General features: G+C 39.6%; 1 protein-coding gene across 3 annotated transcripts in view; it reads left to right on the top strand.

Moving 5' to 3' along the window:
• Nucleotides 1–16867, top strand: part of ECT2 (epithelial cell transforming 2) — a 47832-nt gene that overhangs the window by 17576 nt on the left and 13389 nt on the right. For all 3 annotated transcript variants that reach the window (XM_070945054.1, XM_070945052.1, XM_070945051.1), the window contains exons 14-19: nucleotides 927–1037; nucleotides 2347–2443; nucleotides 4923–5004; nucleotides 7831–7909; nucleotides 11617–11736; nucleotides 16464–16602. In XM_070945054.1, coding sequence (XP_070801155.1) covers nucleotides 927–1037; nucleotides 2347–2443; nucleotides 4923–5004; nucleotides 7831–7909; nucleotides 11617–11736; nucleotides 16464–16602 — 628 coding nt within the window. The remainder of the gene's footprint in view (nucleotides 1–926; nucleotides 1038–2346; nucleotides 2444–4922; nucleotides 5005–7830; nucleotides 7910–11616; nucleotides 11737–16463; nucleotides 16603–16867) is intronic.

The following is a 16867-nucleotide window of genomic DNA, read 5'->3' as shown; positions in this document are numbered from 1 at the left end:
TTTCTTTAATGATTCTATTCCACCATTTCTTTGATATTAATGTAACTTTTGTCCCAGAGCGAGTTGTCCTGCGGTGAGATGGCCGTGGCAAATTGTTGTAGACCCATCCTATTTATCCTTCTAAGTTTACTGAATCATGAACTTGTGTTCAGTAGAGTTAAACCATTCCCCACAGAAGCACGATTGCAACTGTATGCTAATGATTCTTAGGCAAGGTCTTGATTGTAAGCATGAAATAATAATTCGGCAGTTGCTGATATTTCTTTTGAGATAAAAGTTTTAAATAAAAGAGAATGAAAGTTTAGTGAACTGCAAGGATCTGGGATGTTACATACTGTAAGGTTAGGCTACAGAATAGTTTAGAGCAGAGGTGGATTTCAGCAGGTTCTGACCAGTTCTGGAGAACCAGTAGTGGAAATTTTGAGTAGTTTGGAGAACCGGTAGTAAAAATCCTGACTGGCCCCGCCTCCATCTATTCTCTACATCCCGAGTCCCAGCTGATCAGGAGGAAATGGGGATTTTGTAACCTTCCCCTGGAGTGGGGTGGGAATGGAGATTTTACAGTATCCTTCCCCTGCCACACCCACCAAGCCACGTCCACAGAACCGGTAGTAAAAAAAAATTGAAGCCCACCACTGGTTTAGAGGTATTATTGGCAGAGGCAATGTGCAAATACGGCCCTGTGCTTTTATTAGCATTTGGGCAAGTATAAGCATGTATGCATTTTCTTTGCAAATACACTGTCTGTGTAGGTATTTGTTACAGTATCAGGTTTAACTAACTAACACCAGCAGAGGTCAGCTTCACCAGCAGCATAGAGCTCCTTCAGCAAACAGTAACTTCTAACTGCTTGCTACGAAGCACTGATGTTATTTTAATTTTTCAACCACATGCATGTTGTAAATAAAAATTTGGGATTCTTTCAGTCTAAAGACTTGGTGAAAACATATCCTCCTTTTGTGAACTTCTTTGAAATGAGCAAGGAAACCATTACCAAGTGTGAAAAGCAGAAGCCCAGGTTTCATGCTTTCTTAAAGGCAAGTATTCATCTGCTGGTTCTAATGGAGTGATCCGTCTCCCGAAAGGTGCAATTTTGAAACTGAAATAAGCAATTAAGGCTTGAGCACCGTGGAAGCACAAATATGCTAGAATAATATCTTGGTGGCTGTAATAGGGGGGGAAACGGTGCAGCTTTGAAATCCAGAATAGGTTGACGGCATAGCACTATATACTTTACTTTTGGGTAAAAAATATAAATAGCACTTGATCCTAATGTGTTTTAAAGGGATGTAAGATAGACTGTTACGTATAAGCTGGGTTAACAAAATCACAAATGAGGAGGTGATAAGCCACCTAGGAAAGCAAAGGGAAATAATCAAAGCCATTAAAAAGCGAAAGTTAGATTATTTTGGACATGTGATGCGACACCCAGAAAAATACGGCATCTTTCACTTAATCCTCCAAGGAAAGATTGAAGGCAAACGAGGTCCAGGCAGAAGAAGAACATCATGGCTTCAAAACCTAAGGGACTGGTTTGGACAAAACTCAGCAGCACTTTTTCATACGGCTGTTGACAAAAATAGGATTGCAAACATGATCGCCAGTGTCCGATGACGGATATGGCAGAAGGAGGAGGAGGAGGAAGAAGAAGAAGGAGAAGAAGGAGAAGGAGAAGAAGAAGAAACTAGATTGGCAAACGTTTCTTGTTTGCACTTAAAGAAAGACCAAGGAGGCAGACAAGGAGGTAGCACATAACTACCAGATGGCCTTGGCCCCCTTTCTGCCTCCGACTCAGAGCCCTCGTCTGAGCCTTCCCCAGAATCCAGGATTGGCCCACGTTCCTCCCCAACCTCCTCACTGTCCGAATCTGCTGCCAGCTCTGTTGGCCGCTGGTGGGCCACAACTCTTACTATTGGTCTGGACCTCTGGCTCAGTTTTTTTTAAAAAAAAGTTTTCTGCTTGCTTTATTTGTTCTTGCCAACATCAGAGAGATGAGATCTATTTAGGCATTCTGTTTTTCTCTTATGAATACAGTGTAATAAAAGAGAGAGCCCCTACTACTCAAATAATTAATGGGGAATGAGAAATAAAATTAGCAGTGAAGAAAGACGTGGCTTTCGAACGACCCATTTAATCATTTTTACATAATAATTTAGTAAATACCTTCCAGCAAGGTTCCCAGATAAGCAATTAACAACCTATGTAATATGTCAAACTTACATTTTTTAAAAACTCAGTGGCATATAAGCGTGGGAACCACCAACATTGCAGAGTTTTGTTTTGTTTTTTAAAAAAATAAAAATTGGTTACTTTCTAGAAATAATGTTATAACTTCTCTTGCAATAGATAAATCAAGCTAAACCAGAATGTGGTCGCCAGAGTTTGGCAGAACTCCTTATCCGGCCAGTACAGAGACTGCCCAGTGTTGCCCTTCTTCTAAATGGTATGTTCAGAAGCTGGTTTGTCTAGGGGTTGAAGTAATTAGTTAGCATTTGTAGGATCAAATCAAATCTGGTTATCTGAAGGACCGTCGCTTCCCGGTTACATCCACCCAACCCACTAGAGTGGGAAGGCAGGGAATGTTGTGAGTCCCGTCTTCTAAGAAGGTACGTCTGGCAGGACCCAGAAGAAGGGCCTTCTCCGTGGCGGCTCGTTCCCTTAAGAACATCATCCCCGCATTTTGCAAGGCCCTGAAGACCTGGTTTTGCCAACCTGCCTGAGGAACCCAAAGTGGTATAGAGCTCATCAAGTGACTTGTTGTCCTTTGATATTGGGTTTTTTATTGGTTGTAAGCCACCCAGAGTCATTGAGGTGGGCGGCCATATAAATCGAATGCATGCGTGCTTAGGGTGTAATTTTCGCTAGGTAAGTCCAATCGGGTCTGTGAACGCCCTTAAGAAATGAACTAGAAAATATCTTTTATAGATGCCAGGCATATGACGTTTATTGCGTTTGTAAATAATCTGTTTTAATCAATGTTTATTTTCAGTATTAATTTAATTGTAAGGTCTATGAACCATAATTAAGATAGATAGCAGCACGTAACTTAACAGCTACTTGAGATGCCCTTTTAGTATGCAGGCTCTGAAGTTTTTTGTCATCAAGAAAGACATATTTCAACAGCAAGGAAGATAAAGCACTGATGGTTAAATAGATTCTTCTATTCAAAGAGGGGAATATATATTTATGTTTTTTATTTGGATATCACTTCTGGATTTTGTGCTTGTGGTGAAAAAAAATGAAACATTGCCTTTGTCGATTAGATAGATTCATTGTTACAGAAATGGCTAGTTATATATTAATGTGTAAAAGTGAAAAGTTGAAGTTGTAATGTTGTTAGCTTGTACTGCGCTATAAAGAGTTGGAAGTCCTTTTTCTTTCTTCCCTTGTACCTCTTGTTTTCTTTCCCCCTCTCTTTTTCTTTCTCTTAATTTCTTGCTTTTATTTTTCTTTATATTTTATACGTTGATAAAACATTAAAAGTTATATAAAGAGAAAGAAACCCAGAAGCCACTTCAATCTATTGCTATCTTAAATCAGGTATAATCATTTAGGCCTAACTTGCATCAGATTATATATTTTAAAGTAATACAGTCTGGCTTAGTTATAAAAAAAATGTGCTTAATGTGAACACCCATAATTGCTCATTAAAACTGACGTTAAAAACACATGGGAGAATATTTAACTGCAAGAGAGAAATGATGGTAAAAATCAGTTTGTTTAAACTTTCGGAAGTACATCTAAAAAACAGGATTTTTTTTATTCTAGAAAGTGCAGGCCTACAGTAGTAGCCAAAATTATGAAAACCTTTTGGGAAAATTGTATTTTTGAGGTTTGATGGCTAATAACACCACTTTTTTGGGGGAATTTCAAGATAATCATATTCCACTGCTGGAATGGCCTGGGAATAGCCAAGACTAACCCAATTGAAAATCTATGGAGCCGACTAAAGAAACTTGTTAGTCAGAAGCGACCCAGCAATAAAACCCAGTTAATAGAAGTAATCATTCAATCTTGGTTTCACATTATAACAGCTGCAGAACTAAAAGACTTGGTTCACTCCATGGGAAGACGTTGTAAGGTTGTAATTCATGCTAAAGGTTACCCAATTAAGTATTAACTGACATGGTGATAATTTTTGTATATCTCATTTTTTCTATGTGTTTTACTTTTCTTCTTCATACTGTAACTGCTATTCTAATAACAAATCCTTCTAAAAGTTATTGCATTACATTCTTGATTAAATTATCTTTCCATTGATATATAATTTTATGGTACTACTCCCCAAAAAAGTGGTGTTATTAGCTTGTTTTAGAAAATACACTTTTCCCAAAAGGTTTCCACAATTTTGGCCACTACTGTATTGCTCAATGAAACATCATGTTGTGAATGTCCTGCTTTGTCTTTTAACCCTGCAATTGTACATTCATCCTCAGTATTGTATTGTGTTGTGGTCTTCCTTCTATTTCTTTACATATTCCATGTGACTGATAACTCCCCAATTCCTATTTTTGCTTAAAATAATCCTAGGCAATAGATTAGAGGGAACACCTTACTAAATTTCACTTCACGAGTTTTGAGGTAAAAGTAGAAGGTTCGATATAGTTTTTGCTGTAGTCCCATGCTCAAGGTGTCGTCCCCCACCGCCCCGGGAGTGAGATCAAATTGCATTTGGTAAATATTTCAATTTTCTTCCACTTAGGAAAATAATAAAAATAAGTGTGTGCCTTCAAAGTCAATAGCTGAACAGCTACGGTTGTAAGATTTCTGCCTCATCAGCAAGCTAATTTCAATTGCTAAACTCTTGAATTCAAGTACAGAGATTTCTGTGGTGACAGACTCTCAGAAATATCCATTATTTAGGGTATCCTGTGGAATGTTATTATGCACAGTTGCTCAGTTTCAATCTTTCCTTGTTGCAGATCTCAAGAAACATACCACAGAAGACAATCCTGACAAGACCACCCTAGAGAGCGCTATTGAGTCGTTAAAGGAAGTGATGACGTAAGACAGATGACTCTAGCTGATGCTAGTCTCAAAATTAATATAACACATGATTAGCGATGTTCAAAACATTCTGGGTCCAAACCATTCTGTGTGCAGAACATAGGACTTTGAGGGGTTGGGTTCCTGCAGCAAAATATTAGTTTGTTTTGAATACGAACCGGAGAACAGAAGGCAGAAATGTCAAGCTAGGGAGTGGGGGGCGGTCATAGGGAAAAAAAGCTGAGACTGGGAAGTTTCCTTGGTGATGATGTATGCAGTTATTAGGCAGCCATGGGAAGGAGGAGAGAGAAGATGAGCAAGCTGGTGGGATATGCTATACCTGGACCATTGCAGGAAGGAACGGATGCACGGTGACTGAGTGGAAAAGAGGGTGGGTGGGAGAGCTCTTAGTATGCCTTTCCCTAACCTTTCTGGCTTTCTGGACCAGCAGGGGTGGAGAGGGGATGGTTCTGTGAGCAGCAGCCTCGCGTACGAAGCTCCATTTGCACAAGCGGTAGGCATGCACGCCTGCCATTCGCACAAAATTTGAGCTGGTCACACAAATGGAGCTGCACAGGCACATGTGCTCACCCACAGCTTTCACATCCTGGTTCCGAATGGGCTGTGGTCCAGGGGTTGGGGACCCCTGTATTAGAAGATTGGAAACGGGTGGATCAGCAGAGAGGCCAAATGGGGATTTGAGGGACATGGCTTTTCGTATTCATCTTGAAAAATCACCCCAAGGTCCTATCAGGTTTTGACTGAAAGACGGAAGAACGTATTTTTTTTCTGGATTTTGTTTTTGTTTAACTAAAGCCAACCTGAAATGGATTTATAGGACTTTGAATACTTGATGGCTTCAAACCTAAAATTGTTTGTTTTTTTATTTTACGCATACCCTTATAAATTATCTTGGAAGGAATATGCATTGAGTTCATTGCCTAATAGCTACAGTATTTTTCGGAGTATAAGATGCACCTTTTTCCCCCAAAAAAGAGGGAGAAAATCTGGGTGGGTCTTATACTCCTAATGTAGTCCCGCCCAGCCTCCCGAATGGAGATTTCAGAGGCTGAAAGAAGCCTCTGAAAGAAGAAAAAAAGCCTCAGAAAGGCTTTTATCTAAAATAATGTGGCAAGCAACAAAAGAAGAATCAGTAAAGGATCTAACCAAACTATATTAAAAAATCTGGAGAATGACACAATAACCAACAGATCGGAAGAGTTTAATCTACATACCAATACCAAAGAAAGGAGATTGAACAGAGTACAGATAGTCCTTCAAAATAAAAGCCTCTGAAAGAAGCTTCAGGAAAAAAAATCTCCAAGCTTTTTTTCTGAAGCTCTGTTTCGGAGGCTTTCAGAGGCAGAAAAAAAAGTTTTTTCTGAAACAGAGTTTCAGAAGTTTCAGAGGCAGAAAAAAAAAGCAAGGCACAGAGCTCACAACCAAAGAACATGTTGCTAAAATTTATCACTGGGAACAGCTGATTGGGGGTATTTGGGAGGCCAATCCACCCACCAAGCAGCTTTTTTTTTTATTTTCCTCCCCAAAAACTAAGGTGCGTCTTATACTCCAGTGCGTCTTATACTCCGAAAAATACAGTATATGGAATGCATCAGCAAGATCTGCGCACTGATAACTCCTTCCTTATATTTTAGAAGCTGTAGGTGGCTATCATTTTGATATTTGTGAGTAGCTGCTAACTGCGCTTCAGTTCAAGTAAACCTTAGAGTCAGGTTGAAGATAAGGACCTTCTTAAGTTTTCCTGGAAACTCACAATTTCTAATCTCTATCATTTAGTGTAATGAGGGGTACCTTATTTCATAAAAGTCTTCCCGTTAGTCATGAGGAGAATATCATTTCTTAAGATACTTGGGTATGTTTTCTGTATAACTTGAAGGAGTGAAACCTAAAGAATAATCAGTGAATGAAATCACTCAAATTAATCCTGAATGATCTGTTCCATGGAAGGTTCATTGAATCTCATATTTTAAAATAGAAAGCAGAGAGCAGCCAGGCAACTTAATCTTGTTCCATCATCAGCTTAAAGAGTTCCGGAATATATGTATATATATATATATATATTAGCAGAGTGGGCAGTGGATTGTAGATATTAAGAATTGTTGTGTATGGTAATTTTGTAGGAAAGTGGGTGGAAATATGTTAGTCCACTGATGGATTAGCTTAAGAAAAGGGATGTTTAAGTGATATATTTAGGGTAGTGGAGGAAATGGACAGAGTTGAATAGTTAAATTAGGACTTATGTGGAAGGCTGCTTTGAAATGTTATATTAATATACACAAAGAATAAATGTTAAAGTAGGATTTATTATACAGTCTTAAAGTGGAAGGTTGCTTTGAAATGTTGTAACAATACATAGATATAAGTTTTGGGGAGGACAAAAAGGGTAGATTATTGCTAAATTGGGAGTTATAATAATATTCTGTTAAACTAGAAGTTATCATATAATGTTATAGCAGACTGCTTTTTTTTTTTTTTGAAATGTATGGTAAAAGGGGAAAGTAATAATATTAATAATATTTTTAGTAAGTAAGGGTCAGTATATAGAGGAGAGAGTAAGGCGATGGTAAAATATTATGTAATCTGTTATGAATTAGGTTTTTGGTGTGAAGAAGTCGCGGGGGGGATGGGTGGCGAAGGGGGGTTAGGGAGGAGGGGGGGAAGGAAAAAAAAAAAAAAAAAAGGGGAAAAATTTGTATTTGAAAACTTTTTCAATAAAAAATCAGCTTAAAGAGTTTCTCAAGTGTGGGGCCTGCTGCTTTTTGCATGTTATATTGTCGCACATTTTTCACCAGCGTTTTCTCAAACTTTTTTTCCCTCTTCTAGACACATTAATGAAGACAAAAGGAAGACTGAAGGTCAAAGACAGATTTTTGATGTTGTTTATGAAGTAGATGGTTGCCCGGTAAGTAATGGTTTAGTACTCCATTATATTTTTAAAAATGCAATGGTGAATTTGAGCAAAATGGAGAGTAAAAGAGGTGCCATGATTCCAAATTTGGAATATTGAGAACAAGTAGTGAACACGCACAATGGTTGCTATGGTGATTGTGGGACATGCCTTCCTATTCTCAGTGTGTTTTGCCAAGCGTCAGGAGGGATCAGGTGTCCAGGCAATTGGTTCTTTTGGATCCAGAGACAAGAAGCACAACAGTAAATAAAGGGATTTTAAGTTTTAAGGAAACAGATTTAAAAACATAACAGTCCAAGCAAGATAATACCCAAACCGCTTACATGCTACGGGGAACATCTTAATAATGACAGTAGAGGTGCCTTAGGTTCCACAGTACCCAATGCTAGGTTCTGTATAAAAACTTCCCACACAATCAACCATAACCTCAAGGTGTTTATCAAAACCTGGCACTGTGACTTCATGGCCCTGCTACGGTCAAGAGTCTGCAAGGCCTGACTTTGATTGGGTGGCACCTGACTCTGGGATGGGAATTGAAAGCTTGAGATTTTTGCAGGTTTGCTGCTATGTGAAGATTCCCCCCCCTCCCCTTCTTTTTTATTCAGTAAGCAAGAGGGGGAAAAAGCAGCAGGTTAGCTTAGCTTAACTTCTAGACTTTTCTTAACATGAAGAGGAAATCAAAATTATGTCATTAAACTCCTCAAAATAACAAGGATCTTCCGCGTTGCCACTTCCCAGTGCTATGGATATGCAAAACTGTATGTGGAAACGCTAGCAAACATTCCTCTTTTCTTGCCCCAGAGCAGACTATGGCCAGGATTCCTCAAATGCTACTGCTTGGGAGGATACACTTCCCAAAACAACTGAACTTATCTCCAAATGGCATTGATGGGAGGAGGTTCAGCATGGTCCAGAGACACCACTGTGCTCCTCACTTGGGACTCCTGCCACTTCCCGCTTAATGACCTGCACTTCTTGGATTATGAAAGCAACTGGGACAGCCTGGATTGTCATGGCTAAGCAATGCAGTCATGTGATGTCATGTTTTATGACTGCATTCATTGCTTAGTGTTGGCAATCTTGGTCCCAACTGCTGTTGTAACTAGAGGACTACCTATAGTTCTCAATAATCTAAATGGAGAGTTGGGAACCTTTCAAAACCTCGAAGTAGAGTGCTTTAAACTGTGGAAACTAGCCTAGGTCTGTAATCCATTTCCCCCAAAGTCTGGTAACAGGCTTTTCTGAGAGGTCATCACTGGATTCAAGAAAGTTGTCAGGTTTCCAAGTGATGACATCCATTCAAAAAGAAATAGGCAAAGTCCATCTTCCAAAACAAATTCCTTTTATTTAGGTAGGCATCAAATTGGCAAAGTCTGTTGTAATTCCGGATCTGACACAAACCGGAATTACACCACATAATATTGTAAATTAGAAACATCCCTCAAAAGTCATGTTCTCCAATAAACACTCAATCCACATTGCCCGGTGTCTTCAAACTTCGCCTTCCATTCTCACGAGGAGCAGCCTCTATTCCCACAGGAAAGAAAGTCACCTAGCCAAAACAATCCTCACTATCTATTCGCTCCTTCCTTCCCCCTACCTTAAGAATGTGGCGAGCCCGAAAACCCCCCTTACGTAGTAAAGAGAAAGAAAAGGAATAAATGAGTATAATAGAGAGCTAAATAAAATGGCTACACATATGTCAAATTCGAGCTCGACAAAGCTGAGTTTGAGGAAACTCAGTCCTTTGCTATCTGAAATTTTTGTAGGTCATTACTAGCCTTTTGAATTGAGTCAAAGGTCTATCAGTAGCCAATGCAGCAACTTTAGGACAGTTTTTATCCTGCAGGAACAGACCTGAGTCACTACTGTGTTTCCTTGAAAATAAGACCCTGTCTTATATTTTTTTGAACCCTGAAATAAGCGCTTAGCCTTATTTTCGGGGAAGTCTTATTATTTTGGGGCACTTGGAGAAAGACGGGGCTCCTCTTGCCATCTTACCTGATTTCCAGCTCTGTCTCCCTACCCCTAACCAGAGGAAATGGCGGGGACCGGCTGCGCATGTGTTTAAATATTTTCGGGGAGGGCTTATTTTCAGGGGAGGGTTTATATTCAGGGAGGGCTTATTTTGGGGGAAACACGGTAGTAATCTTATTGTCACATTTGAGACAAAATGTAGATTTTGGTCCATCTTCAAAGCCTTCCCCAAGTACGGCAGAGTATGATAATTTAACTGACGGTGATCAAGACGTGAATAACTTAACACCAGAATATCTAGGTCCAGGTAGGCTTATAAGTAGGCAACTTCCAAAGCTGGAGAAAGACGCCCCATGGCTTTCAGGTCTGTTAAGTAGTGTGTGCATGGGTCAGGAGGAGACCCAAGTCATACTCTGGAATCCTGCAAAGAAAGCCCAACCGGGAGCAATATTTTTAGAGGCTGACTAAGGTACAGTAGCTAAATCTTGGAGGTATTAAATCTAAGCTTATTTTTCCATTCAGACAATATACCGTAACAGCCATCAGACGCTGATTCAAGCTTTCTGTGGAATCAGATTGATTAGAGCAGGATACAATAGATAAATCTTCAGCATGACCCGGGTAATAATATACAGCTGAGTTTCATCAGCATTCTGAAGTCAATTCATCATCTACTGATGTACCTCAGTGGCTTTATATAGATTAGCATAGGGGAGAGCACCAAACCCCTGGGTAACCAAGGCATTGACATCTGTTACTCCATAGTGACATGCCAAAATTGCCTCCTCAGGTAGGGGCAGAATCACTGCAGAATAGTGTTTCCAACTTTCACAGGTGAGAAGATATGGTAGTTAATGGTATCAAAGCAAAGGTGCTGCCTTTTCAATAAGGCTTGTCAACATAGTGGGCCAAGCCAACCCAATCCCATATCTGGGTATGAACCCCGATTTTCTCTAGGATTCTCTTGGGCTGAGTGGCCACCACTTTCTCAAGTACTTTCCCTCAAAACTGCTGGATCCAGGAGAGCTGCTTCAATTTCCTCTAAGGGAGGAAGTGGCATTACTCCTCCTTCAAATAAGTATTAACATTTCTCTGATTGCCAACAACTCATTCCACCTGGCTACCCAAAGAAGCCAAGTAGGGCTTATATCCAAACTCAAACTGTAGAGACCCTCAGGCTCAGTAAGGTCAAAAAAGATCCTAGGTAATATAAGATCCCTTGCTCACCGTGTTAGTTTCTGTTGTAGAACATTTAGCCTAGAACAAACATGGTTACCTTTATCGGTCAATCAGCAAAATGGTTCAGTGAGCCTGTAGGAATCTTATCCTGCTCATTGTTTGCCGGTTTGACTCAGGTAACCATCAAAGTCTGCTTTTTCCATCATTATCTGTAATCTCTGGACATGTCAGACCCACCAGCTCTATTAAATCTCCCCACTCCGACTCTTCCTGTTCTCTCACTTTAGGGAGAAAGAAGGGGAGCCCCCATCAGCATTTTCCAGCCCCACCACTGGGGTCCAAATCCTGAGAAATCCAATATACTCCTTACCTAAGAATGAGGCTTTATTCCATGTATAAGGACCCTTATTAGGTGCGCTATGCTGCAATAACAATTTGTGTGTCCTGTGATAAAAGAAAGATTCTCTACTTTTTATCATTATTTCTTGGTGATGCAGCAACCTCCCAACTTTTCTTTTTTAATGAGCTTCTCCTATGCCCAATAGGCTAACCTCTTGTCGTCTCACCGCTGTCTAATTCAGCGCCTGGAAACGGTTGCACTTGGGGATGACCTCTGTGACAGAGGAGAACAGGTCACCCTGTTCCTTTTTAATGACTGCCTGGAGGTAAGTCTGCAGTGACTCATTTGGCTGTGACATCCTGGAATGACTTGCAACTCAGAGGAATAAATAACATCCAAACACCTGGAAATCTGTGAAGGGCAACTTGAATGCCGTTTCTTTCTCTTTTTTTTTTTTTTTTTGTCCTTGGTGGAATGCATTGTGCTGTGTGTAGCAATCACTCAGCCAGTAAGGACTGCTGGAAAAATTGTCACAGAGAGTATTTTTTCTCTGCCGTCTTAATGCTTTGTAACTCAATTCTGGGCATTGCTGGGAAAGCCAGGAGAACTTGCTGCTACTGAGACTTGCTACAAGCAAGGAAAGCTGTGGTCAGAAGGAAAAGGGAGGCATTGTCATCAGAGTAATTAAGAGGGCCTTTCCATAATCCCTCCTGGCCAAATGAAATACTTAACGTTTTCACTGGCCTGTTCTGTAGCATGTTGAAGTTACAATTTACTTAACAGGTTTGCATAAGCTCCCATTGGACAAGGTCTCGACACCAGCGCTAAGCACTGACAAATTGGAAGCTAGATTCATATCACATGGGAAGTCCAAATCAAACTGCTATTACATGGATCACACAGAGCTAAACTGTGGCTTGTTTACATACAGAAGGAACTATAATTGAGGGGGGAGGAGTGTTGTTCCACATTATGGTGAGACGAAACCAAACAAACTACAATGGGTGTACTCAACCCATGAATTGCTGAGCTACGACAAAAAGTTTTCTTTTGTTAAAACTAGAGATTATAATAATGACAGAATTTAATCTGATCTAGCCTCTTTTGTTTGCTTTCTGCGACTTTTAAGTGGCAGTTTATTCATAAAGGGTAAAACAACTCTCCTTTACCCCCTCAGATACAAACAGATTCACGGAAAGTTGAATTCTGCATCTAACATTAAACAATGTACTGGGTTCGTTTTTTAGAAATTGTACCAGATGTGCAGATTGTGCCCAGTTTGTGTAACTCTTGTCAGCTTTAACTGCATTCAGCCACAGCTGTCCCTATTCTATGAAATGCTTTCTGTGCATCAGCTGTTCTGGAAGATGCTTGTTTTCCATCTGAACATGTAGCTTTGATAGACTGATGCTTTTCACACTTGATTCATCTGAGAGAGTGGGTTTTCCTTCGTCATTTCAGGGGACTCCAAAAATGTTGTGGTGTTCTGATAGGCTCTTGGTTGTGGGACTGAATACCACAATGTTGGATTGATAGCAATGAATGTATCCATCTCTCTGTGCATACAAGAAGATATTTTCTCTGCATGATCTGCAATTTTTATCTATCTATCATCTATCATCTATCTATCTATCTATCTATCTATCTATCTATCTATCTATCTATCTATCTATATAGAAGAAAGCATCTATTGTATTGATTCTTGAACAAATGCCTTAGCAACCTGATTTTTTCAACAAATATCCAACCCAATAGGTCACAACTAACATCCACTTGATGCCCAACAAGCCACAGAACATGCTAGATTGGTTTTCTCTTCCTGGTGGATTGATGGGTCGTGATTTACACTAGTATAATTCATTAGTGTCTTGGTGGTATTTACAGTTCTGGCACTGTTTCAGGCTCTCAGGACAGGGCCTCAGCAGCCTGTAAATTCTCACGGGACTTATTTGTGTTTAATATGAATCAGTAACAGGTCTATGTCAGGTAATTCTGCTTTGCTGCTTCTTGGGCTCCAAAAATGTCCACACAAGCAGTTATAACCAGAAATTACTGTTGGAAAAACACTGAGCTCGGGGAATACAAACTAATCAAGTTTCAGAGGTTTGAGTCTAGCACAGGGGGAGGTCATAAAACACATGTTCATTATGGTCTGTCCAAGTTGCATCATTAAGGATGTATCGCCTTCCATGCAAATCTTCCCTAAATAGTCAAGAGTGAATCTGAACCCAGTCCTTCCTCTGTGATGTTAAATACTTCAGCAGATGGCCCATTGAATTTTAATTGCCAGGACCATAATACTGTGTATGGGGTGGGTATAGTGGAGTTAACTGGTTGCAAAATTCAGTTACCTGAGAGCCTCAATGCTCACTTAATGGGGGGAAAAAAACCCTACCTTTTCTTGTTTTGTTCTAAATATCTGTCTTGCTTTTCTATGCCACTAAAGGCTGCCATGAGGCTAGCATAAAACCTAGCTCAAGTAAAATCATAAAAGCAAAAACAATAACATTGATGAACAGCAAATTAGAAAACCCAGTCAGTACATACCTTTATTAAGATTGCCAACATGTACCACAAATATGCAGAAGTATGAGTTCTTTAGTTAAAACACGCTTACTTGTTTTCAAAGCTGTTAGATCCAGAGCTGTTAGAGAAGCTTCCATATGGCGCAGGCCTTGCTCTCGAGTTTATAATATAAATTACACATTGGAGAAGAAATAAGATAAAAGCAAATTCAAATATCTGTTTGTCGATTTGGGAGTTATAGAGTAGATTTAGTTGTACATTGTAGAGTTGAAAGAAGTTGTTTGGGAGAAAAGAGAAGGTAGAAAGCATTCTGTCTGTCCCAGCATTGGGACAGAATATCCTAGTAGTTCCTTGTAGCTTGACAAAATGGCTGCTGTGAGATATGACTAACTGGGAGAGGAATATGGACTTTTCAAGTCTTCTAAAGACAAATTATAAAGAAGTACAGCAGCTCTCTTGGGGCAGGCCATGTAACGGATGTCAATAGCTTCTCTGTGGTGGATGAATATAAAATGAGGTGAAGTGATATATGTAGCAAATTTCATAGGAGAGGAAGATGCCTCAGGGAAGAGACAAATTAGGAATTAGAAATCTTAATTCTGTCAATGCTGTTTTGTAATCTTGTAAAGCATTTGTAGTTCTTAGTGTTTCCAGCCGTTTCTAAGAAGTGACCTGTAATGGGGATGTCATCACTGTGAATATAATAGCAAGCACAAGATGTATAGAGTTTAATAGATTCAGACAACATTCAATGAGATTGAAGTCATGATTCTGGGCTTTCTCCTTAACTGGAAGATACAAACCTAAGATAGAAAGATATGAAGCTCTTTTTATATCCCAGTATAGTACAAAAGCCATCACAAGCAGCTTATCTAATAAATCATAACTTTTATGGGAAAACATTTAATTACATTTAATTAGACTAGAAACCTAGACTTTGAGGGACTATTAATATTGAGTCCTACCACTGCTTAGTGAATCCATATTAAAGCATATGCCTTAGATGATTGTATAAGCTCTTGCCTTATCATATTCAGCAAGGGGAGCTCATCATTACCCTAAGAAATAGGCTCTGTTATTAATCTGCTTTTAATCTAGAGCTTTTTTTTTTTACCTGATACTCAAATTCATTTTGGAATTTAAGACTCTTGTGTTGCGCTTTGAGATTCTGAAAACAACTTCACAAATTCTACCATCTTTTAAGCTTCTTTTAAGCTTCGTGATATCCGAAGCAGAACATCCAGATTCAGCCAGTTTTGTTCCATAGAGAATCAGCCTTGTGAACTCCCAAGCTTCCTGTTTCTGCTATGTATTCAAGATTTATATTTATATGTATTAATATGTTAGGGCATAGGTGTATATATATATATATATATATATATATATATATATATATATATATATATGTATGTATGTATATGTGTATATGTATATGTATATAGCATATCTATATGTGTGTTATGCGTATGTACACATTTCAACAGAATTTCATTTTTAATGTGTGCCAGAGTGCCCACAGGAAAAAAAAAATGACACTCATTCCTTATTGTCTTTATTTCCATTCTCTGATGATCCTTTTTCCAGTCCTTGAACCTGTTTGAATGCTTCTTGAAGCTACTTGTCATAGTAGCTAAGATGGGTTTTGACCAATATACCCTAGCAATGGGTGATAGATGAAACTATCACTTCGGTGATTTGGGGGCGGCTGTATGTTACATACATATTCAATAGTTTTGTGAATTATAAAGATTGCAACCATTTTGTCCAGAAGTATGTATTTTAGTGCTGTACATACTTTGGGTTATATATATGCGTACTGCAAATCATTTGGTGGTCAAGTTCATGCTTTTAGGCTGAGGTTCCTGTGCCTGTAAAAACTACATTATTTGATTATAGTTATTTCTTTATCAAGATGGCTGACAATAGTATTGCAAGCAGCCTGAAGAATCTTCTGTGAAAGTGCAGGTTTTGTTATTTGGCCTATTTGCGGAGAATTAGCATCAGATCTAGGCCACTAGGCATCCTGATGCAAGATAATATGGATTGCACATCCATAGGCGTATGCTCAGTGGGAAATAGATTAGGTGAACTATAGTCTCCAAAGCCTGGGTGGCAATAGATTGCCTAACTCTGCTCTCAAATAATTATCTCGCCCTCCAGACTTATGTCTGCTTGCAGTAGACTGGATTTAAAAATGGAAGGGATATATTTAATTAGCATTCCCTGATTCAGTGCTCTGCTACTGGCCATATGAAGCTTGGGGACATTTTGTGAGTACAAGGCAGAGGAGAAGAAGAAGAAGAAGAAGGCAGCATGCGGCGTTCAAGAGAACATAAAAATCTCCAAATTACTCTCATAAAAGAGGGGGGCCGTCTGGCATTTTGAGAAGAAACTATAAATCCGTATGTTGCAATTGCCAAGGCTTTTTCTTTGAAAGCCACTGTTGGCTGCAAGACTCATCATTTTAAAGGTCTTTGCGAATGTTGGAGCTGCTTTCTCACGGAGGGTTTCTTTGGTTTGTGACAGATTGCGAGGAAACGACACAAGGTCATCGGTGGCTTCAAGAGTCCGCACGGCCACACCAGGCCACCAGCCTGCCTCAAGCACATCATCCTCATGCCTCTGTCTCAGATCAAGAAGGTACTAGACATCCGAGAGACAGAAGGTTAGATTTTTTTTCCCGGTGAATTGGGAGGGGAAGATAGGCTTTCAACCCTAACCTGGTGTCTCCAGAGTCGTCCTCACAGAAGGGTTCAGATTGGGGAAGACTTGAACCAACACATGGAACGATTGCTTTAACTCGGGGGTCCCCAAACTTGGCAGCTTTAAGGCTTGTGGACTTCAACTCCCAGAATTCTCCAGCTAGCTATGTCCACAAGTCTTAAAGCTGCCAAGTTTGGGGACCTCTGCTTTAACTGCTGGAGGGTTTG

Source organism: Pituophis catenifer, unplaced genomic scaffold (genome assembly GCF_029215685.1).
Source record: "Pituophis catenifer annectens isolate HBS135680 unplaced genomic scaffold, rPitCat1.0.hap2 SCAF_6, whole genome shotgun sequence".
Taxonomy (NCBI): Eukaryota; Metazoa; Chordata; class Lepidosauria; order Squamata; family Colubridae; genus Pituophis; species Pituophis catenifer.
Note: the sequence above shows the minus strand (reverse complement) of the source record. Positions and strands in the feature narration are given on the sequence as shown.